Genomic DNA, 23,458 nt, shown 5'->3' with positions numbered 1-23,458 from the left:
ATCGACAAAATGGTAAGAGGTTACATCACTTTTTTTTTTTTCAAAATCGAGGTCGGTGCGAAACTCGAATTTTTATCGCTGATTTTTTTTTAATATCTCGGGTAATAACTCCGCGGGGAGATATGACGTTCCAAAACGACATAACTCCGCGCGGAGATATGACGTTCCAAAACGACATAGCTCCCCTCGGATTCAAAATAGAGGTCGGTGCGAAAATCGAATTCTTATCGATGATTTATTTTTTTAATATCTCGGGTAATAGCTCCGCAGGGAGATATGGCGTTCCAAAACGACATAGCTCCCGCGGATTCAAAATAGAGGTCGGTGCGAAAATCGAATTTTTATCGATGATTTTTTTTTAATATCTCGGGTAATAACTTAGCGCGGAGATATGACGTTCCAAAACGACATAACTCCGCGCGGAGATATGATGTTCCAAAACGACAATTTCCGCGCGGAGATGTGACGTTCCAAAACGACATAGCTCCGCGCGGAGATATGACGTTCCAAAACGACATAGCTCCCCGCGGATTCAAAATAGAGGTCGGTGCGAAAATCGAATTTTTATCGATGATTTTTTTTTTAATATCTCGGGTAATAGCTCCGCGGGGAGATATGACGTTCCAAAACGACATAGCTCCGCGGGGAGATATGACGTTCCAAAACGACATAGCTCCGCGCGGAGATATGACGTTCCAAAACGACATAGCTCCCCGCGGATTAAAATTGAGGTCGGTGCGAAAATCGAATTTTTTCGATGATTTTTTTTTTTAATATCTCGGGTAATAGCTCCGCGGGGAGATATGACGTTCCAAAACGACATAGCTCCGCGGGGAGATATGACGTTCCAAAACGACATAGATCCGCGCGGAGATATGACGTTCCAAAACGACATAGCTCCGCGGGGAGATATGACGTTTCAAAACGACATAGCTCCCGCGGATTCAAAATAGAGGTCGGTGCGAAAATCGAAACTTTTTCGATGATATTTTTTTAATATTTCGATCAAATAATGTCCGATTTAGGAATTTTTTACCATTTTTGACTCGTAAGGATCAGTTCTATCGATTGGCATTAAAAAGGACATCCAAAATGTTGACCCAAATCGACAAAATGGCAAGAGGTTACATCACTTTTTTTTTTTTTCAAAAACGAGGTCGGTGCGAAACTCGAATTTTTATCGCTGATTTTTTTTTAATATCTCGGGTACTAACTCCGCGGGGAGATATGACGTTCCAAAACGACATAACTCCGCGCGGAGATATGACGTTCCAAAACGACATAGCTCCCCTCGGATTCAAAATAGAGGTCGGTGCGAAAATCGAATTCTTATCGATGATTTATTTTTTTAATATCTCGGGTAATAGCTCCGCAGGGAGATATGGCGTTCCAAAACGACATAGCTCCCGCGGATTCAAAATAGAGGTCGGTGCGAAAATCGAATTTTTATCGATGATTTTTTTTTAATATCTCGGGTAATAACTTAGCGCGGAGATATGACGTTCCAAAACGACATAACTCCGCGCGGAGATATGACGTTCCAAAACGACATAGCTCCGCGCGGAGATTTGACGTTCCAAAACGACATAGCTCCGCGCGGAGATATGACGTTCCAAAACGACATAGCTCCCCTCGGATTCAAAATAGAGGTCGGTGCGAAAATCGAATTCTTATCGATGATTTATTATTTTAATATCTCGGGTAATAGCTCCGCAGGGAGATATGGCGTTCCAAAACGATGATTTTTTTTTTTTAATATCTCGGGAGATATGACGTTCCAAAACGACATAGCTCCGCGGGGAGATATGACGTTCCAAAACGACATAACTCCGCGCGGAGATATGACGTTCCAAAACGACATAGCTCCGCGCGGAGATATGATGTTCCAAAACGACATAGCTCCGCGCGGAGATATGACGTTCCAAAACGACATAGCTCCGCGCGGAGATATGATCTTCCAAAAGGACATAACTCCGCGCGGAGATATGACGTTCCAAAACGACATAGCTCCGCGCGGAGATATGACGTTCCAAAACGACATAGCTCCCCGCGGATTCAAAATAGAGGTCGGTGCGAAAATCGAATTTTTATCGATGATTTTTTTTTTTAATATCTCGGGTAATAGCTCCGCGGGGAGATATGACGTTCCAAAACGACATAGCTCCGCGGGGAGATATGACGTTCCAAAACGACATAGCTCCGCGCGGAGATGTGACGTTCCAAAACGACATAGCTCCGCGCGGAGATATGACGTTCCAAAACGACATAGCTCCCCTCGGATTCAAAATAGAGGTCGGTGCGAAAATCGAATTCTTATCGATGATTTATTTTTTTAATATCTCGGGTAATAGCTCCGCAGGGAGATATGGCGTTCCAAAACGACATAGCTCCGCGGGGAGATATGACGTTCCAAAACGACATAGCTCCGCGCGGAGATGTGACGTTCCAAAACGACATAGCTCCCCGCGGATTCAAAATAGAGGTCGGTGCGAAAATCGAATTTTTATCGATGATTTTTTTTTTTAATATCTCGGGTAATAGCTCCGCGGGGAGATATGACGTTCCAAAACGACATAGCTCCGCGGATTCAAAATAGAGGTCGGTGCGAAAATCGAATTTTTATCGATGATTTTTTTTTTATATCTCGGGTAATAACTTAGCGCGGAGATATGACGTTCCAAAACGACATAACTCCGCGCGGAGATATGACGTTCCAAAACGACATAACTCCGCGCGGAGATATGACGTTCCAAAACGACATAGCTCCGCGCGGAGATGTGACGTTCCAAAACGACATAGCTCCGCGCGGAGATATGACGTTCCAAAACGACATAGCTCCCCGCGGATTCAAAATAGAGGTCGGTGCGAAAATCGAATTTTTATCGATGATTTTTTTTTTAATATCTCTGGTAATAGCTCCGCGGGGAGATATGACGTTCCAAAACGACATAGCTCCGCGGGGAGATATGACGTTCCAAAACGACATAGCTCCGCGCGGAGATATGACGTTCCAAAACGACATAGCTCCGCGGGGAGATATGACGTTCCAAATCGACATAGCTCCCGCGGATTCAAAATAGAGGTCGGTGCGAAAATCGAAACTTTTTCGATGATATTTTTTTAATATTTCGATCAAATAATGTCCGATTTAGGAATTTTTTACCATTTTTGACTCGTAAGGATCAGTTCTATCGATTGGCATCAAAAAAAAGGAAATCCAAAATGTTGACCCAAATCGACAAAATGGCAAGAGGTTACATCACTTTTTTTTTTTCAAAATCGAGGTCGGTGCGAAAATCGAATTTTTATCGCTGATTTTTTTTTAATATCTCGGGTAATAACTCCGCGGGGAGATATGACGTTCCAAAACGACATAACTCCGCGCGGAGATATGACGTTCCAAAACGACATAGCTCCGCGCGGAGATATGACGTTCCAAAACGACATAGCTCCCCTCGGATTAAAAATAGAGGTCGGTGCGAAAATCGAATTTTTATCGCTGATTTTTTTTTAATATCTCGGGTAATAACTCCGCGGGGAGATATGACGTTCCAAAACGACATAACTCCCCGCGGATTCAAAATCGAGATCGGTGCGAAAATCGAATTTTTATCGAGGATTTTTATTTAATATCTCGGGTGATAGCTTAGCGCGGAGATATGACGTTCCAAAACGACATAACTCCGCGCGGAGAAATGACGTTTCAAAACGACATAGCTCCGCGCGGAGATATGACGTTCCAAAACGACATAGCTCCGCGCGGAGATAAAGCAATGATAAAATGAATAAAATGATATCAAAATCATTTGACAAATACAAAATAGAAAATTGTATGAAGAGAAGGGCTTGAATAGGCTATTACGAATTTCAATGATTTTCCTACATTTGCATAACTTTAATAAATCGCACAGTGCCCCCCTGTGGATGCACGGCATTTCGATCCGGGAAAATTCTGCCAAATTTCAGCGTAAAAGAGTGCAAGTCATGCAAAATAAAGCAATGCACTTAATCACGGTTTGTCCATGGTAGGTCAGGAACTTAACTCTGCATAGAGACCTGAATCTAGCGGTTGCCGAGGACGAGATCGCTTCCACTCCAGCCGATACGATGATCGACTATTGGTTCACAGCAATCGCTTGGGAAGACCCCTGGTTACATCCAAGGCATAATTCGTTACTACAACCAAATTACTTATTTTAAATACTGTTTATTGTACGAACAACTTACTGGATACTAAACGCATTATAGGATGCCCTGAGCCCTAATTGCCACTTATTTAATTAAATTATAGAAAAGGAGACATATAGCCTCTTTACATATTTTAATAAGTACAGGGTATTAAAATTTAAATTATCGGAGCACTTCGTCTAGAAAAAGAATCATATTATGGAATAACACCAAACTTTGATCCATTCATGTGGCTTGTGATTTAATTGTCTGTGTGCCATGAACTAGCCTAGAATCAATATAATTAAGTTTGGCGAATGAGAAACATTATTCGACGAATCTTTTGCTCTCGCTTGGGGGCCTACACATAATTAAATACTTATTAGCAATGGCAGAGTACGTCAAACACAAATCCCATTGCGGAAGTAAGGTGCGTATAATCTTCAAGAAAAAATCCCAGAGAATTTGTTTGGAGGGAAATAAAATGGCAAACATTTAACCCGTTCTATTGAACATTTGAGCCCAGACAGCAGACAAATTGCGTACATTAATAACATTATCAGTAAACCAGTAAGGGTGTGCTAGTCGAGAGTGCACGACTACGAGATACCCTACAGCACTTACCATGACAAAATGAGCAAGTGGGATAAATATCCAAAATAAAAGGCTCTATCTTGAAAACTTTTTGTTTGAGGTAAAAATTTTTTAGGTCTTTTAGGCTCGAACATCGATGACGGGGATAGAAATAGAAGGATTTGAGTGAGAGCATTTGGAAAATTAATTCAGAGTTTTTAAAGGCAGATCAATTTAATTTATAAATTATTAGATTTATTTAATGGTTTCAGGGGATGTTTTCGGTGCGTTATGATGGCAATCATGATATTGTTTGTTATGATTTAGTTGATTAGCGTAATTATTTTAGCCCCTATATTAACTCATGTAGATGGCCTTAATCGTGAGCTGACAACAAATAATGATAGAATTGATTCGCGTTTCGCTGCGTTTTGCACATAAATTAATTAAGCAATCGATCATTTCGAGATCTCAAGGAGTTCGCATCTAGCTGCAAAGACAAAACTGCAACGGAAACCAAGAGAGATGTTGTTTGATTGTTTAATCAGTTTGTTTAAGCTAATGTTGATGCGTTGTCAATGGCCGGTGGAGAGCTCCAAACTGATCACTTGAAGCTTTGATTTATGGCCACGAAGAGCAGCAGCAACAACAGCCATCAAACACAACAGGTCACATTAAAGGAAGCCAGATGAGATCTGATGCGAATGCGAGTGCGAGTGGGAGTGCGAGCGAGAGGGCGATACGAGCGTCGAGTAGATCATCAAATCAAATGTCAGAGGTTCGCATAGCCAAATAATTGAGCAATTAATTAGCCACGATATTATAGAAAAAAAATACAAAATGATAGCAACAACAGCAACAACAACAGAAATATGAATAGTGTATATTGAATATTGAGTATTTTGAGGAGGGAATCGCTTTGGGGCCTAAATAATCAACTATAAAAACCCAAATGGCAGCGAGGAGCAGCAACAGTTAATCAACAACTGAAGCTCAACCAAGTCTAACTCCAACATGCGTCTCTTTGTGGTAAGGCTTTAAGGATAACCCAAGGATTACCTGCCAGCTGCCTGTCACGATCTACAATTACTCCTTTTACGTAACAGACTCTTTGCACGCTCCTCGCCTTGGCACAGGCCAAGCCGCAAGGCTACAACTATGGCAGCGGCGTCTCTGGTACTCTGACCACCACGGGCGGTGGCGGTCACAGTGGCTCCTTTCTCAGCGCACCTAGCGCCGCCCAAAATGTTGCTAGCTATGGACCACTGGGTGCCTTCCAGGGTGCCAGTGTTGGCTCTCTGCTAAGCAGCAGCGGCTCCGGCGCCGGCTCGGGATATGGTCAGCCCGGCAGCACGATTGGTTTTGGCGGCGGCTCATCCTCGAACTATGGTGGCGCTGCTCCATTTGTGGGCAACACTTATACCCAAAGCAGCGGCGGCTACAATGGCGGACGTACCACCTCTGGCTTTGGCGGCGCCAGCTATGGCGGCGTTGACAGTGCCGCGAACAGTTTCGCCGGGTTTGGACCCACGCCCAACATTGGTTTCGGGGGCCTTGCCGGCTACCAGGCGCCCAACAACCAGCATCAACAGCAGGAGGAGCAACGCGTTGCCTTTGAAGCACCGATTGTGCACAAACAGTTCATAACTGTGGCCGCGCCCGAAGAGCATGAGAATCTGGAGCGTGTCAAGCATCTGGTTATTGGTCGTCCCCAGAAGAACTATCGCGTCGTCTTCATCAAGGCGCCCTCGTCGAGCAACGCCAACGTAAAGCTATCGGCCGAGTATGCACCCAAGGAGGAGAAGACTGTCATCTATGTGCTCAGCAAGAAGGACTCTACGCTCGAGGTCAACGATATTGCAACACCTGCGCCCACCATTCCCAGCAAGCCCGAAGTCTTCTTTATCAAGTACAAAACCGAAGCAGAGGCATCTCATGCCCAGCAGCAGATTCAGGGTAAGTTTGCCACACAGACACCATTTCTGAATGCCCTTTTTCTTAAACATATTTCCATCACACAGCCGAATACGATCGCATCGAGGGCACCTCGGAGCACACCGATGGCGGCGTGGCACCTGCCCAATCTGTCGTTGGCATATTGGATGCCGGTAGCAACGGCTCTGCTGGCGGCCAAACTGTCATTAGCAACAGCGGCCAATCTGGCAGCCATGGCATCATCAGCGGCAGCGGCAGCAGCAGCATCGGACTGGGCAATGTACACAGAGGCAGCCAGAGCTCGACATATTTGCCGCCTAGCCATTAGATAGGCTTCAGCAGCAGCTAACAATTATTTTTTTTACTACTTTAGTTGCAATAGTCTATACAGTGTTTTTTTTTATGCTCCCTAATAAAATAACTCTCTGATGAACAAGCATTGTAACGTGGAAGTGTCCATATATGGCATATCTCAGTTGTAATTGAGAAAACTTAAAAATTGTTTTAACGCTTTAAATAACAAAGTAAATAAAAATAACATTTGAAAACATTTAAGCGTAATAGAGTTGACATTATTGGGGCGCCCGAGTCCCTTGACTGCCGTATAACAAATAGGGATAGTAGATAGATGAATAGGAATGTTGAAAATCCTTGATCGCTTCAAATCCAACAAATGTCTAACTAATCTCTCATTATATTGCCACCCGAGCAGCGACAGCGAAAAAAGATCAAGTGAAAGTCCAAAATGTAAAATTTAGGAACTGAAATTGAGAAAACGTTATGACAACTCACCGACAGATTTGATGGCCTGCTTGAGCAGCAGATCCGACTGACTCTTGTCCAGGGCGTCGATGTCGCGGCAGTTGCGATAGAGACTGCTGATGGTAGACTCCACCGAATAGGCTCGCTCAGCGACATTGGGCAGCATGGATATGAAGCGATTCAGTTCGTTGAGTTCTAAATGAAAGTGAGCAAAGTGAGTTGTAGGTAATACATAGGCTTAAAAACAGTATAGCTCTTACCCTGATACTCATTGTAAGTCTTGTAGTTCCATTCGCCTCGTTTAATCACATAGTAATCGCCTTTGGCGTATTCGTCGGCAAAGTTGCCGCACGCCCACTCGTAAGTCTCGTGGCAGGCGCTCTTTGATGTGTTGGCCCAGAGCAGCAGCTGGCGGCTGCTTTCGACGCACTCCCGCTGCAGGCAGAGCGGTGCACGCATGTAAAATGGCACCTCGGGCCAAAAGGCCAGCAGCATGAAGATGATCACCAGGAGCAGGGCGCACAGGCAGGCGGTGGCCACATATAGTATGCGTCGCTTGCGCGACAGGCTCATCAGTGCGTCAAAGGAGCGTCGTCCTGGAAGCAGCAAGGCTATATTCCATGCGAATCGTGGCATGAAAGGATGATATGTGCATAAAATATGATCATGATTAGGATGGATGCTGTGATCTAGTCGTGTTTCTAAAAGCTATTGTCATTTATTTTCATAACATTTCATGCATTCATTACGAATATATATTTGAAAATCCATTGAAAATTAAAAAAAAAAAATTAAATTAAAATTAACTCTGGATCCTTTCTTATTTGACATGTATGTAATATCGTCTGGTCCAGTCGAAAGTCGTGATCCGTACGAGTCAATAATGTTATAACCCAATTTTTGTCATAAATTGTGATGTCTCCCCTTGCCCCTTAGTCAAATCGATGATAGGGATACTTGCGAGTCTAAAAAGGTAGCACAATCTTCAAGAAAGTTTTGACTCTCGAAACGACTCCGTTTCTTGCCATTTTTGTTAAAAGGCTCAAATGATGAGAAAATAAACTGAACTCGACAAATTGCATTGCCTACGTGATAGGGGCAAAAATTGTAGGTCTCTGCTATTAGCAATCGTTTGTAAAGTCGGTAGCTACAGCTGCTAGGTTGAACGCTAAGCAGCTGCTGGAATAATGAGCATCCATTTTTGTGCGAATTACGCTTTGTACCTTTAGGCTCAGTTGGACTACATGGCAAAAAATTGTACCCATTTTGGTGAAAAACGGTTGGAAAACATAACTTTTACGATAATTTTTTTTTTTTTAATACCTCAGTTAAATGACGTCTGATTTTGGAATGTTATATCTGTTTGTATTCGTACGATTTGGAAAATCACACCCGCAACAGCGATAAATTGGCGGAAAACGATTGTATAAAAGTTATTTATTTGCAGTCTGATTAGTTTCAAAATCATTTTCAAAGTTTTTTGAGAAAATGTATAATGTTTTATACGTGCCACGGGCAAGGTCGGGTTATACGCGGTAATATATAAAAATGTGTAATTATGGATAGGTTTAAAAAGTGAAAACAATATGAAATGAATCGCAATTCTTTCTCTATCTCGACTGTCGCAACAGCTGATTCTGTTACTGCCGCTGTCCGTGTCTCACCTCTCAGTCCGTTGGCGGATGCATGCGTCGAGTTGGGTGTATTCGCTGTGGGCGTTACCCCACCGCCCACCGCACTGTCATCGCTGAGCGCCTCCTTGCGTGCCGCCTCCAACTCCTTGGGCGTCAGGCCAGCCTCCTCCATATGCAGTTTCTGTTGATTGGTGGTCAACGGAGCCGTTTCGCTGCCCTCGATCTGCTGCTTGCTGCCGTGGCCGTCGATGCGCTCGTCATCCTGGCTCGTGTGCAGCTTGTAGCTGCGATCGTCCACCTCATCGATGGCACAGATTGTCGGCTTATACTTGCCCTGATTCAGGGCCATGCTGTCTCTAAAGCACTCTGTCCCTTAAAGAATACTTTGATCTGCGCTAATTTAAGCGCATTTTAGGCTAACTGTAAGAAAAAAAAGAAAACAACAATGTATGCGCATACAGAAATAAATTATTTCAAATCTCAGACACTTATAATTGGCCATATGGCCGATGGGTGCAAGGGGCGCAAATTCAACATATGTAGTATATGGCAATTGATAGTCATATATATGAGTAGTTGCTCAGTCGGTTGGTCGTTGTCGTTTTATCAGCGTGTCTGGAGCTTAACGTGACGCTTGATTATCAAAAGATTACCTTGAGACATGATATACAAGTCAAACAGAGCACACACACATACACACAAAGACTATGTAGAGCATCGCAGATAAGTAATATAAGAAATTGCTCTGAGATAGCGCCCACTCAGTTAGTCAGCTGGCCATATATATATGGGATATGGTATCTGGTATCTGGTATATGTGTACGTTGCGTGCCATAAAGATCCATGTATACACATATATAAATATGTATCTGTATCTGTATATATTAGCGTTTGCAGATATTTACGTGCATATAGCTTGTGCATATTCCTGTCCACAGTTGACTTCTTTTCAATTTTAAATTGACAACAATTGCTGCCAATTTGCGAGCCAGCTCAGGCGACGTCTCTTTGTTTCTTTTGACATTCTCACTTGCAAATCCCTTATATAGACCAATCTATCTATAAATAGAGCGGATTTGTGCACAATTGTGCATAAATTTTAATTGACCAAATTAGCTGGGGACGTGCACGTAATTAAAAATGCAAAAACCCCACCAATTATAATTGCCCATTGACACACAAATCTTTAACACTCCAGATCTTTCATGGCAGCGTGCCGCAACTCGTCCACCTCTAAGGAGAACATATTATTGCTACGCCTTTGGGGCGGCTACGCTGGGGGCTCGTTCTGGGCAGCTGCGCTTAAAATAGTTTACAATTTGTAATTTAATAGCCAGTTTGTCATATAATCTTCAGAGCGAGCAGCCACCCACAACGTCAGCTTGGGGTGCATTTGAAACTGGGGATTGATCAGTTATAAGATACCCTCCAGTCGAAGAGTAGAATAGAATACAAAATATGTTATAGTCTGAGTGTAACTGGACTTTAAAATGATCGATATTTATCGATAAATCTGAATAGAATGCGAAGGCTATTTAAATTTGTAAGATTAATGGAATGATCCCCTTCTACAATAGAGCACAGTTCATTGCCCTGATCAATAATATATATACTATATGGTATTGAAAATATAGTCTTATATCATTTACATAAGTGTAGACAACTTGAATATACCCTTTTTGCCTCTGGCTGCAGGGTATATGTTTACCAACGATAACTCAACGGAAGGGGCAGGCAGATTAGGTGACCATCAATGACTGTGCTGGACTTGAATGATTTATCATATCATTGCAAGGCCCGCAAAGCTTCTGAGATCCCGATATGAGATGGTCAGTTTGAAACTTGCGGCTGGATTACGCAATGTAGCTAGGCTAGGGAGCTAATGGCAGCAACAGGCCAAGCAAAGTGAGCCACTCAGGGCTATCTTATCGGCAGAGCGATTATTGCTTAATTCAGGCCCATTTTTATTCATTGGCACTAAGCAATAAAGAATGCGTCTATCTCGGCGCGATTGTGCGACAATCTCAGATTACTTTGGGCCGGGCCAAATGAAATGTATTCATTATCGAGCTCGAAAGAAACTAAGTTAAATAATTTATGTAGTTTTTTTAGCGTTATTTTTTTTTTAATTAAAAATAATGTGCATACGTAATAATTATAAGGGTTTTTTTAATGAAACCCCCGAACTACTATCAAGTATTTCACCCTCTCCCTCTTTATTGCTCTCGCTCTCTCTCTCTCACAAACTCTTTATCGAGCCAAGGACCACTTCAAAAGGCCATGGCCCAAAATACGTTGGCAATGTGGAACGTAACTCAGTTAAGTAATAAGCAGATAAGTAACTGTAGTTAGTCAGTTTAAAATCGAAGGCAAGATTCTTCATTTGTACTTCAACCCGAATTCCTTATTTAACCGTTAGTTAACATTATAGTTAAATTGCAAATCGAATAGCAAACAGCATGTCGCGAAATGACGAATTTACATAAATCTGTTGCAAATTAATGCCAGTTGACCATTTGAGCTTAGAGCTCGTGTTTCGTGTTGTATTGAACAACACTAGCACGAGTCCATCTCTAAAATATGACACGTACATTCGATACATTCTGACATCTGCTACATGATATGAAAGCCCATTTTGGTTGACAAGTTGTGTGCTTCAAATAATCAATATTAATCATGAGCATGCACACATAAGTTGCATGCTACGAATATATTTATGCTGAATATTTGCATACTCTGTTCTTAATCACATATTAATCAAGCATTATGGGCTGCTATGTAGGTTAATCATCTGCTGACATGTAGGTTAATCAGAGCTGACAAATGCTCGTCAATAAATCACACTTTATCCGTGTCTAGAGCACTGTAATTATGCGCATAGCTGCCAGCTACGAGACTGCGGATTAATCATTGTTGAGCTGCGATTTGTCGCATTATTAATTTCCGCGTTTCCAAATTCAATTTTGTTTATTTTTGATATACACATATATCTTCTTTTGCACTTTGCACCTTGAGCTGACCATAGCGAAAATTTATGTTCAAAAAAAAAAAAAAAAATCAAAAAAAAATAATAATAATAATAAAAAATGCAAATGCAAGATGATTTTTAATGGGGCGCAGCGATGACGCCGACGTTCATCAAAGCAAAAGTGCCGCAATGGCACTTTGAATAATAGGCACACGCTCCAATACAAGTCGAAAAAAACAACACACACACGCACACAGACACTCGTATTTGAAAATTGAAAGATATATATATATATAAATTTATTTGTGTGTGGCTTGATTCGACTTCTAAATGGTAAGCCCTGTGCAAGTGTTCCAGCCAAAATGCTTATGCCGCATTAAACGTCCGGGTTAGACCCAATTTAGGCGGCTTCCTGCTTGGCTCGACTTTGCTTTTGGCTTCTGCTATTGCGTTGCACTCCGTTAAGGCAACAAACAGCTTGCAACACATTGCCACATCAGAGCTTCAAAGTGCTGCGCACTTTGCGTTGTCTTCTTTCTGCCTTGTCGTCGAGGGGGTGGATTCCTGACACTGGCTGCTTTTGCGACGCAATTCTTGATTTGCTTAAAGTCAAGCCTCACTTAGAGGAGGAACAACATTTGAACATCCATTGGTGGTATATTATTATTTGAGTCAGATACAGATATTCAGAATTAGGCTGTATTAATACAGTTTTGGTACTTAAAACATTCTAGACTTCAAAATATAAAAATGTAGCTCGTGAAAAGACTTGTTTAGCCAAGAACCTTTATTTAAGCCAGAGCAACTGAATAACGAGCAGCAGCACCTAAAAATATAGCCTTGGGCTAAGGGCTATATAGACTTTTGTATGACATGCTCAAGTCCTTAAAATTTTTGCAAAGATCGGACCATAAGCACCGAAGTTTATCCAGCATAAGGTTGGGTGTGTGTGTGTGTGTGTAATTTTGTGAGTGTATTTAAAGAAGGAAGTTCAAATAATTGTATCGACAGCGGGGTTGAGGGTACCTCCAAGTCGTGCACTCCCGACTAGAGCACACTTACTTGATTTTTATAGTTCTAGAGTCATTTTTGGCACCGAGATTTGCATTTATGTACACATAAATCTGCACATCCCACACCTCAGCTCACCTCAACCAGTTCAGCCCACGTGACATTCGCTTTGGCTCACCATAAATGGTCTCATAAGTTGAACCCCATTCGGAGCCGGGCAGCATTTTATTAACTATGCCAACTTGCTGGCGATCACAGGGGCTGGCTCAAATAAATAAAACCAAGCCGACTGCCAATTTGACAGCCACAAATTGAATAATCACAGTGGCACACACATTGTTTAGCGTGCACACGACAACATGCCACATTCAAACACATTTCATATTGAATGTTATACAAATTAAACGCATGGAAATTCAATTTGACGGCGTGCGTAATTGGCTGTCAGATTTGCGCACCTGTCGAGCTGATCAGCTGTCAGCTTGTCATGTTATTGAGCTACAATTTGTTATGATATACTCTATACTCTACAAAAGGGGTATTTCACTTTATCCAAGAGCTATGTAACGCTTTAAAGGAGACATCTGTTGTTATTCTGTGCGCCTGATCAAAGGACTGTATCATTGAAAGAATCGATCAAAAATGGGTTTTGCTTGTTTCATTTACATTCGCTTATTCGATTCTTTTTATTTGTAAGCTATCTAATCCTAACTCAGCAATAACTCGTTTTATTATGTTCCCAATCTTATCTACATTGTTCGGACATGTGTATGAACACATTTACGTTAATTCTAACAAAAGTTGAACATTTGACAGGCTTAATTAAACATTTTTGAATTATGAATCCTGCGTCTTATCTTTGCATTACGAAAATTGTATTATTTAAACAACTGAGCTTACATTTGGGAAAATCAAATATCCCTTACTTTACTTCATTGAATGCCTGTCCTGTTTGCAGGGTATTTAGACGTTGATATGCCGCAGTGAGCTTTAATGTCTAAACTTCATTTGTTACTCTACCAGAGAAGTTCGCTTGATTGTTAACGTTGTTGTTGTTGTTCTTGTTGTTGTTGTTGTTGCACGTTTCGAATGTTGTTCACTTTGTGCTATTGACATTTAATTTGGCTTAATGGTGCACCGAACATCGTCGCCCATTATTAAAAAGTGTTTCCAGATACTCGGAACAGCGACAAAAACAAACAAGTGTGCTGCGAGCGGAAGCGCCCGACTAGTAGATACCCTGTGATAAGATCTGTCACATATAGTACATAATTGTTAAATATATATTTTGTTGAAAGGGCATTCAGAGGACGTTCAAATATGTGTAAATACAAAAAAAATCGAAGTCTATTTACAGCTTATTAAAAACAGACTGACACGACAGATCGAGTCCGAATTGATATGTTACCTTTTAAGGTAAAAGTTGGCGCCTTTGGCCTCTTACGCAAACTAGCTCAAGTTCATTATACCCTTTTGTGCACATTATTAATGGGCATGAGGTACAGACAGAAACTATTTGACGTTCGTATTGGGCAGCTCTGCCCACCGATAACCTTGCCGTCAGCTCGGCTTGCACAACATCAGCAACAACTACAACAACAACAAACAGAGCTCGGAATGGCTGTTGTTGTTGAAATAAATGTGTCAACAATTTGTCAGCCTAGTTGTAGTTACTAAGCAGCGACGCCAACAGCGACTGCGGCAGCGACAGCGCTGTTTACGCTCAGCTGTGCACAAGGCAAGGTGAATATGTCTGATCAGCAGCAGCTGATAAGAGAATATGCAGCAAAATGTTTTAAAATATGTTTGCACACATACAGTGTATGCCCGCTATGATGCACGGAACCTATTGTTTCATAGTGTAAATACTACAGTGCTCGAGAATATTTAATATATGCATACTTGACATAGTTACGATTATCTTTGTTTTCCATCCATTTTCTTTTCAAATAATAATTTACATACATATCCCCCAACAGAAACAGACATAACAAGAGGTTCTAGTCGGGAGCTCCCGACTAGGGGATACCCTGAACCCTCTTCTTCGAACATCAAATGCATATATATTCTATTTTAGAAGCAACATATCATGTTTCGCGACTGTAGCTCTTATTATTTACCAAAATTGCCCAAAAAACAGGATATCGATATCGATTTTTATCGAAACGGTTATCGATAGTCGGAAACAAACTCGATCTGCACAGGCACTAGGAACACCTACATCTAAAATTTCATACATACATTTGGATTTTGCACAAATACAATATACCCTTATACCAATTTTTAATGGGCTCAGAGTATAACAAAAAAAATAAAATAACACTGCAAAATAAAATCAAAATAAATAAAATAACTTAAAATAAATAAATTATGATGGATCGACTTCGCGTTCATTTTGATGCTTAATATAAGTTTAGATAATAAATAATCTTATCCGATTCGCGGCTAAATTACTACGTCACGTAACGTACACTACGTAACGTAACACAAGATTGTTGCCTTTTCAGTGAAAGATCTTTCCTGTTCCCAAGCTGGGATAAGTTTGCAACAAATCCTAAATGGAAGTTGACTGATATATAAATGCATACATACATGCATACATACATATATATGTATATAAATATGTATACACGACAATCCCGCATCGAAGTCGGCTTCACTGTTAGTTCAAGCGTAAATCAAAAGTTCAAACGTTTAACGGAAAAGGGTGCGGTTAGTTTTCATATTTATGTACGCAAGTACATACATGTATATATGTAAGTATGTTTATATGTATGTATGTAAACATATGTATGTATGTAGTTAGGTGTGTGCAGATGCTCTAAAACAATCGCAAAAAACATAGGAGAAACCGTTATCTTAATGTGCCGAAGTCTTAATACCCTTGATATTAATAGTATTAAACCTAAGCTTTGGATATTAACTAATCAAGATCTATACGAATGAACCCTTCCAGTCTTTACTTTATCTGTATCTGGCCATATTGCACAACTCTCAAATCCTTATCACCCTATGTATATACATATATACCTAACAGGTACATCGGTGTCTTTCATAATAACATATTTGGCGATGCATTTGTAATACCCTCTCTTAAGGTAAGGCGGTTGCCACTCGGCAACGATGCGATGATGCGGGCAAAAGAAAAGAAGGTAACCAGTATAACGGCTGACCACGAACTGTGGGGGTGGGGGGAGTCGATGGGTTCAAGTCGTGCGTGAGCGCCACAATGCGCAAATGCAAAGGCAAAGACAAACGCAGCTCCAAAGAGAACAACAAGCAGCACTTGCACATGCCCAGCACAAGGAAACAAAAGCAAGTAAGAACAGCTAACGGTATTTGCAAGCGCATAAAGGCAGCAGCAGCAGCAGCAGTGAAAGAAACGGAAACGTCAACGCAAGCAGAGCTGAGCATACATATACACGCTCACATGCATACATACATACACGAATGTACACCGCACCAGACTAGCGTTTATTGCGCATCCCTGATCGTCGGCGACGCAGCTGCTGTCGGCGCAGATGCTGCCTACGCGACGGCGACGTCGACGCCGTTACGCATTAATTATGGGAATTTTACTTTTCGGAAATACGCGCGCACATGCACTCTGTGTGTGGGTGGTTGATTTGTGCTGCGGCAGCGCATGTTGCAGCAACAACAACAACCACAAAAAAAAAAAAGAAATCAAAAAGAGAATGCAACCCAGCTTCTTCCCAGGCAATGAAAACGACATAACGCGCTGCCGACGCCGCTGCCTGCACAGCATTGACATTGGCTCTCATGTTGCTGCTCTTCTTCTTCTCCTTCGTCTTCGTCGTCGTTTTGTTCTTGTTGTTGCTAGTCTTGCTTTGGTGAGTTGCCGAACCGGTTGTGCCGGCATTTCTCACAAAAAAAAACACACACACACACACTCACACAGGCACAAACACAGGGACACTTTTTGACTTGTTAACTACGGCTTGAAATTGCGCTCTCTTAGCAATGAAATGAATGTACTCGCTCCACATTTGTACATATTGCTGTTTCTTGCATTCCTCAACACATACAAACACACACACACGGGCGCGCACGCTTTGAGCCACCTAAAAGCTCGGCTTAAACAATTTAGCTTTTACCTTTTATTTGAATTAGTTGCTGTTTTTGTTGCTATTTCACTCTCGTTAATAGTATTTATTGCTGAAAGAGTAATCAGCAAACACTTAGCAGCATTTACTTATAATTGTTAACACACGACGCACATTAAATACACGCTAAAAGAACGCTTTGTTTTTATTGTTGCTTTTTCAATTCTCGCACACTTTGATGGGCGCTCACAGCCTCTCAACTTAGACTCTCATTTCGAGCCATGCACTTTCTAGACACGCACACAGTCAAAAAACAAACACAAAAAGAAACCAACAATTTAATATGCGTTTATATTTGAATAAAGAAAAAAAAAAACAGTTGCAATTTTACGCGCACAATAACAAACGTCCGTCCACTGCGTGGCTCACGTCGCGAAGCGTTGCTTTCTCAATGAGTACTAAAGTGAAATGTAGAACAAAATGAACGTCGCAATTACCGTTCTATGTTACGTGTGACGTACTCGCAACTCGAATGCAGTTACGCGCTGCTTATGTTGCCTGCCACACAGCATGCTGTGAATTTAGGCAAAACATGTATGGAAAATATTGAATGGTTTTAATTACATAAAATATAACAAATTAAAGTGCGGTTAATATAACGAAAATTTCAAATGAAATGGGTTCGTAGTTGCAGGCGCGCATCTTTGCCAATACACGAACCACCGTGAGCAGCAACGTAAGCGCAACGGGAGCAACGTAAGCGCAAAGTGAGCATTGTTATCGCACGATAAGATTTACTGTGCACATTGACAAAAGCTCATGGATATCGCATTGGCGGTTCTCGTTATTGATTTGAATTTTCAATATTACTATTTAAATATTTTGTACCCATAGAAAATGTCATATTGCAATTTTTTTTTTTTTTTTTACAATTTTACCGTCATTTTATTTATATAAATTTATGATAAAAATTAAATTTAATACAAAATTAGCGAAAAAATGATAATAATAATTAAAAAAAAACACACACTCATTTATAAGTACAGTTAATAAATTAAACAATAGCGAGCTGTGTTTAAATAATTGACAAAAGGACAGCGGCTAACAAGCTATGTGGATACACTACCCATTCATTATTTCAAAAGTACACCAAAAGAAGTCGATCTGCGCTTCTTGCGGTGTAGTGTGGAAATAAATGCATATTCATTAATTAAACGCCTTAATTGTTTTTTGTTTTTGTTTTTGTTTTTTGTTTTTTTAGTATATACACAAAGAGTTTTACAATTACAAGAGGAAAAAGAATATAACATTAGACATTTTATCATTTCAAAATTTTTTCTTCAGTTGGCAAACTTTGAGTTTGGCAAATTATTTGCAAATTAAGAATTACGAAAATAATTCAAAAAAAAAAAAAAATAACGCTCTTGCGCGCCAACAATCTGAAAACATTCAGTTATATGTATTAATCGTGGTGAGGGGGGAGGGGGGAGGGGGAGGGGGGGGGGGCGGAAAAAAAGCTTTAAAGTAGCACCTATTATTTCAATTTCAATTATTTATGCTACTGCTGGCTGCTGGCGCCAGTGGGCGTGGCAGTGCAGACAGATCTCGAAGCTTCTCTGCGGGCAGCATTAAATCGCGTTTAAAAATAATAATTCATTAATATTTTATTGTAGTCTTGCCTTCGACATTAGCAAAACTCAAATCAGGCACTCGAAAAACCACGCACACACACATACACACTCACACTCACACGCACACGCACACACTTGCATACACACACTCGCACACTTACTTAACGTAGTTATCTTTAGTACAGATTAATATAGCACTTGTAACTCCTTCGTTCAAAATTTGCAAGTTTCATTGGAGAACATGAAAATCATTAATTAAAAAAAAAAAAAAACATAAAATATATATATATATATATAATTAAACCGTTTCGCTTTAGAAAGTTCTTAATTTCGTGACTAGGCAAGTTTTACGTGTTTTTTTGTTTATGAAAAAAAGCATCGCAACATCGCACATTATAATTATAAATTGTTTTGTTTTGTTTTAAATTGAATTCTATTTTTCGTCTGCTGTCGCGTTTTAAAAACGCGCGCGCGGTTTGAAACTTGGCTAAGGGCGTTCGTTGTTTTTAGTACATTTGTTTTAGAACCGTTTCTTGTTTGCGTTTTAGTACGTTGTTTTAGTGCGATGTTAATTGTTCGTTTTTTCTTTTGTATTTGTTAATTCAATTTCTGGCGCTGACGCTGCAGCTGCTGCCGCAAACACTTTACAGATGCTCATCGCCATGGTAACCGTTGCGCAACGGTTGTCGCTCCTGTGAATGATCCGCGGGCCGATTGCGCTTGAAGAAGCCGCACTGAAAATGACCACAATGCAGTTGGTTTGTGTCTCAGCTAAACGAATGTTCTAATGGGCAACTCACCTTGTAGAGCAGCAGCACGAGCAGCAGGAAAATGAGAGCACCCGCACAGGCGGCCAGGACGACCACCCACAGAGGCACCACATCGGGCACCTGCAGCGGCTCCGGCTGCGCCTTGTAGAAGATCTCGTGCGTCTTCACAATCTTATCCTTGGGCGTGCCAATGAAGGGCAAATTGGTGACATTGGCCACCGCCAGCGTGGACACATTGAGGGGCACATTTGGCGCCAGCTTCTCCATGGTGGTGGCCACCATGCGAGCGCGTATGGCCACAAACGCGGCATCGGCATCCTCATAGCCCAGATTTTCCAAATAGCAGCGCAGCTGGCGACACTGGACGCCCAGGCAAGGTGAGGTGCCGTTTGCCAATCTCATCTCTATCGTGGTGGGCACCTCACGTCTAAAGCGTCGCTGGCTGGAGCTCGAACTAGAGCTGCTCCACTGACCATGCTGACCCTGACCCAGAGCCTTCTGCTGCTGATTGTCCTCGTCGTAAAAGTCCTCGTTCTCGCGTCCATAATAGGGCTTGCTGCCAGAGCTGTAGACCACATGATGCTGCACGGCGGGCTGGCCGAACTGCTGCGCCTGGCTGTTGTGCAGCTCATTGTCCACATTGCCGCGATTAATGGCGCCCAGATCGAGTGTGCCCGCATGGAAGTTGCCGCTGCGTCCGCCATAGATGGACTTGTCGGCCGGACCACCAGCATAGCCGCCGCCAGCGCCTGCCACATAGAGCTGCTGCTGCTGCTGCTGCTGTGGCCGCGATTGATAGCTGGAACTGGAACTGGAGCTGGAGCTGAACTGTGGCGATGCCATTTGTATGTGACCATGTGTGCTATGTCCGAGCAGCTCAGTTCTGGGCAGGCTATAGCTGGCGCTGGTCTGATTGATGTTTGCCTCCTGCTCGGCATCCGCTTGATTGGCACGATTCAAGTGCACATAGGAGGCATCACCGGTGGCATCCTGTGCATCCTCGCGCTCCAACAGCTCCTTCTGCTTGGGCGTCAAGCTGCGCTGATTGTCATTGCCGACGGTGACGCCAACCGTGCCGCCCGTTTGACTGCCATGCGATATCTGCAAGTGTCTACCGCCACCATCAGCTTCGCTGCCGGCGACAGCCTGGCCGTCGAGCGGCACCGAATTGCTGATCGCGCCCTGGGCATGCAAATAGGATTTCCTTTTTAGTTTATCATTCAGTTTGAGGCCTAGCTCGTTGACTTCAATCATGTCGCATCTGATCTTGCCGCCCGTCTCTGGCTGATTGAGTATGTACATGAGTGGATCTCCGGATTCGGTCTGATATGGATAATAGATGTCTACAACGGCTCGCTCAATGAAGGAGCTCAAATTGTTGCGCAGCTCGTAGATGTGCACGACCTGGGGACCCAGATCCTCCTCGATGGTGGCATTGCCTGGCGCCTTATAGTCAGCAGCCTTGTACACTTGATAGTCCGGCAGGGAGGTGCCCTTAATGGTCAGATCGGTTTCCACCCAGACGCCGATGCTCTTGCTGCCCACATTGTCGAATTCTGAATTCTTGCGTTCCACATTTGTGGAATTGGCCACCCAGAAGAAGTCATAGCTGGACGTGTTTGTGTTTTTCTCCGCGGGCACAAAGCTGACAGTAAAATGGGTCTGGAGGAGCATTACGAATCAAGTGATTAGAGAGAGAGAGAGAGAGAGAGAGAGAGAGGGAGGGAGAGAGAGCGGCTTACCATATTGCCACCCTTTAGCGGATTTCCAATATCACACTTGAGCGTGTAATTGTTGCTGCTATCGGGCCCCGAACAGGTGATGGGCAGGTCAATCTTCTCGCCCAGCTGCTGTACTTTGATGTATTGCAAGTCCCGGGGTGTCATCATGTAGAAAGCCGCCTCAAAGGCATCCTCGTTGTTATTCTTGATGAGCACCTCAATGGTGAGCGGCTCGCCCGAGACAAACAGATACTTGTCGACGGCCCTATGGAAGAAAGGACGAAATTAAATTTCATTATATACACGTGTTTATTCCCTTGGACAGGTTGACAACTAGCTTACGTGACGGTCAACGCCAGATCCGGCTCACAGATGTTATCCGGTCCGCAGTTCTTCTGTATGTTGATTGCATCACGTAAAATGATCTCACGATTCTGATCGATCACCGGCTCGAGGGCCTCGCGACGTCTGCGGACGAGCGATTCGAGTGGACGACTGCTGCGCAGATTGTAGCGCGCCTCGACCTCCAAGGGCGTCAGCTTGTCCTGCACACCGTCCATAAGGTAGACGGTCTCATTGAGGCAATATTTCTGGCCATAGCTGAGGCGTATCGTCTGGTTGCGTATGTGTTTGCCCTCGTCGCGCAGGAAGAACATGCGCGGATTGCGCGTCTTCTTCGCGTCCAGCAGCCAGGAAACCTCAAAGTCCAACTGATTGGGCAGATAGCGGCCGGTGTAGCTCCAGCAGGTGCTCAACGGCATGCAGGGCACCTTTGTGTGATCCCGCTGCAGCTGGCAGCTGCGATCGTCCAGGCTGATCAGCTTCGAGCTGCTGGCAAAGACGGTCTCCGCATTGACAGCGGCCACCGGGCGTGATTTAAATATGTACACCTGATCCGAGGCATAGGCGCCAACGGCCAAATCCGGATACGTATTGCCATCCATGTCCACGCCGCCGGACAGCGCAAAGCCAAAGGTGCGCGGATATGGCGCCGCCTCTACCAGCTGCTCAGCCTTGATTATCTGCGAGGGCTTCAGCAACGGACCCAGTGCGGAGCCATGATAGATGTAAACAACGCCGCGACCCTCGGGTCCGTCGTAGGGTGCGCCAACGGCAAAGTCACCATAGCCATCGCCATTGACATCGCCCAGTGTGGTCAGCGCCAGGCCAAAGCGACCCTTGGTATGGAAGCCATCGCGTATGTGCTCCCTCGTCCAATGCTCCGACTGTAACGACAGCAAAGAGGATACACCTAGTTAAAGAACCAACTTATGCCTTATGCTCATGCTGGTGACTTACCGGTGTTGTGCCGCCCTGGAGCAGCACATAGACGCGTCCCACATCGTATTTGCCCTCCACATTGCCGGGCTCCGTATACATGGGCGCACCGATGATCAGATCGTCGAGGCCATCGCCATCCACATCGCTGGTGGCCAGAGCATAGCCAAAGTATTCGCCGATTTGGCGACCAGTTATATTGAATATGTTCGCCATGTTCCAGCGATTGACAACGATCTTGCCCAGCAGATTGGCGCCGCGGGGCATGCCAATGGCCACATCCTCGCTGCGATCGGCATCAAAATCGCCGGTGATCATCGAATAGCCCAAATAGGAATCATCATTGGCCGATGTGCTCTCCGCCGTGGAGAACACCTGATTCTCCGGCTTGGTCACATCCTGCGATATCGCTTGACCTGTGAATATGGCGGGTTAACTGGTTGAGTGCGATTCGGTTCGATTTGACAGATCGTATCTACGGATCAGTTGGGTGAGATATGTGTTTAGCTACGATTAGAGTGGCATGCCGGATGATAACAACAATAACAACAACAATAACATCAAAAACAACAATAACAACAACAAGAACAATGCAAGACAAATCATAAATTCTCAAGTTCTACAATAGTCTACAATTACGACAACAATTACTACCGCTAATTGTGGATTAGTCCCAGCTCCCAATTGTGGAGGCATGCGATGCGTTTTTGGTTGTCAACGGCCCCAACCCATGGGCAATGGTTAGTAATAGTCCAACAGCCAACGATATTCATGCCCAAATTAAAAAAGCTCATGAGCAGTTTTTAAGTACTTAGATTAAAACTTAGGTGTAATATGTGAGGTAGGCGGTTAAAGCAAGAGAGCCTTAGTAGAGAGTACGAATGTTCGCTTCTTCTTTTTCTACTTTATCTTTGGTGGCAGCAAGTTCTGTTGAAGTTAACAGC

General features: G+C 43.0%; 3 protein-coding genes across 6 annotated transcripts in view; 1 reads left to right on the top strand and 2 right to left on the bottom strand.

The window, feature by feature from the left end:
- The window catches only part of goe (gone early), a 42,002-nt gene extending 24,424 nt beyond the window's left edge, over window positions 1-17,578 (bottom strand). Inside the window, exons 1-4 of one of the 2 annotated variants that reach the window (XM_015170963.3) lie at window positions 17,166-17,578; window positions 9,102-9,491; window positions 7,698-8,048; window positions 7,468-7,632 (exon numbers count right to left, since the gene is read on the bottom strand). In XM_015170963.3, the coding sequence (XP_015026449.1) occupies window positions 7,468-7,632; window positions 7,698-8,048; window positions 9,102-9,420 (835 nt within the window). In that variant the 5' untranslated portion in view covers window positions 9,421-9,491; window positions 17,166-17,578. The remainder of the gene's footprint in view (window positions 1-7,467; window positions 7,633-7,697; window positions 8,049-9,101; window positions 9,492-17,165) is intronic. The other variant, XM_002055290.4, reaches the window with a different exon arrangement.
- Twdlalpha (Tweedlealpha) lies at window positions 5,721-7,284 on the top strand. The gene is made up of 3 exons (XM_002055295.4): window positions 5,721-5,769; window positions 5,847-6,696; window positions 6,762-7,284. Exons 1-3 carry the CDS (start codon window positions 5,755-5,757, stop codon window positions 7,001-7,003), a joined length of 1,107 nt encoding a protein of 368 aa, XP_002055331.3. The 5' UTR covers window positions 5,721-5,754; the 3' UTR covers window positions 7,004-7,284.
- Window positions 17,579-18,600: 1,022 nt separating the features above from the next.
- The window catches only part of if (integrin subunit alpha inflated), a 41,911-nt gene continuing 37,053 nt past the window's right edge, over window positions 18,601-23,458 (bottom strand). For all 3 annotated transcript variants that reach the window (XM_002055296.4, XM_015170962.3, XM_070210995.1), the window contains 5 exons: window positions 22,536-22,930; window positions 21,579-22,462; window positions 21,258-21,501; window positions 19,546-21,177; window positions 18,601-19,479 (listed from right to left, as the gene is read on the bottom strand). In XM_002055296.4, coding sequence (XP_002055332.1) covers window positions 19,390-19,479; window positions 19,546-21,177; window positions 21,258-21,501; window positions 21,579-22,462; window positions 22,536-22,930 — 3,245 coding nt within the window. In that variant the 3' untranslated portion in view covers window positions 18,601-19,389. The remainder of the gene's footprint in view (window positions 19,480-19,545; window positions 21,178-21,257; window positions 21,502-21,578; window positions 22,463-22,535; window positions 22,931-23,458) is intronic.

Source organism: Drosophila virilis, chromosome X (genome assembly GCF_030788295.1).
Source record: "Drosophila virilis strain 15010-1051.87 chromosome X, Dvir_AGI_RSII-ME, whole genome shotgun sequence".
In the NCBI taxonomy this organism is placed as follows: Eukaryota; Metazoa; Arthropoda; class Insecta; order Diptera; family Drosophilidae; genus Drosophila; species Drosophila virilis.
The sequence above is the reverse complement of the archived record's forward strand: the minus strand, read 5'-3'. Positions and strand labels throughout refer to the sequence as shown.

What these genes read in the sequence shown, in the direction of transcription:
- Twdlalpha (XM_002055295.4), top strand. An exon ending in TGCCCAGCAGCAGATTCAGG is followed by an intron (nt 6,697 to 6,761) that starts GTAAGTTTGCCA and finishes TCCATCACACAG; the next exon opens with CCGAATACGATCGCATCGAG.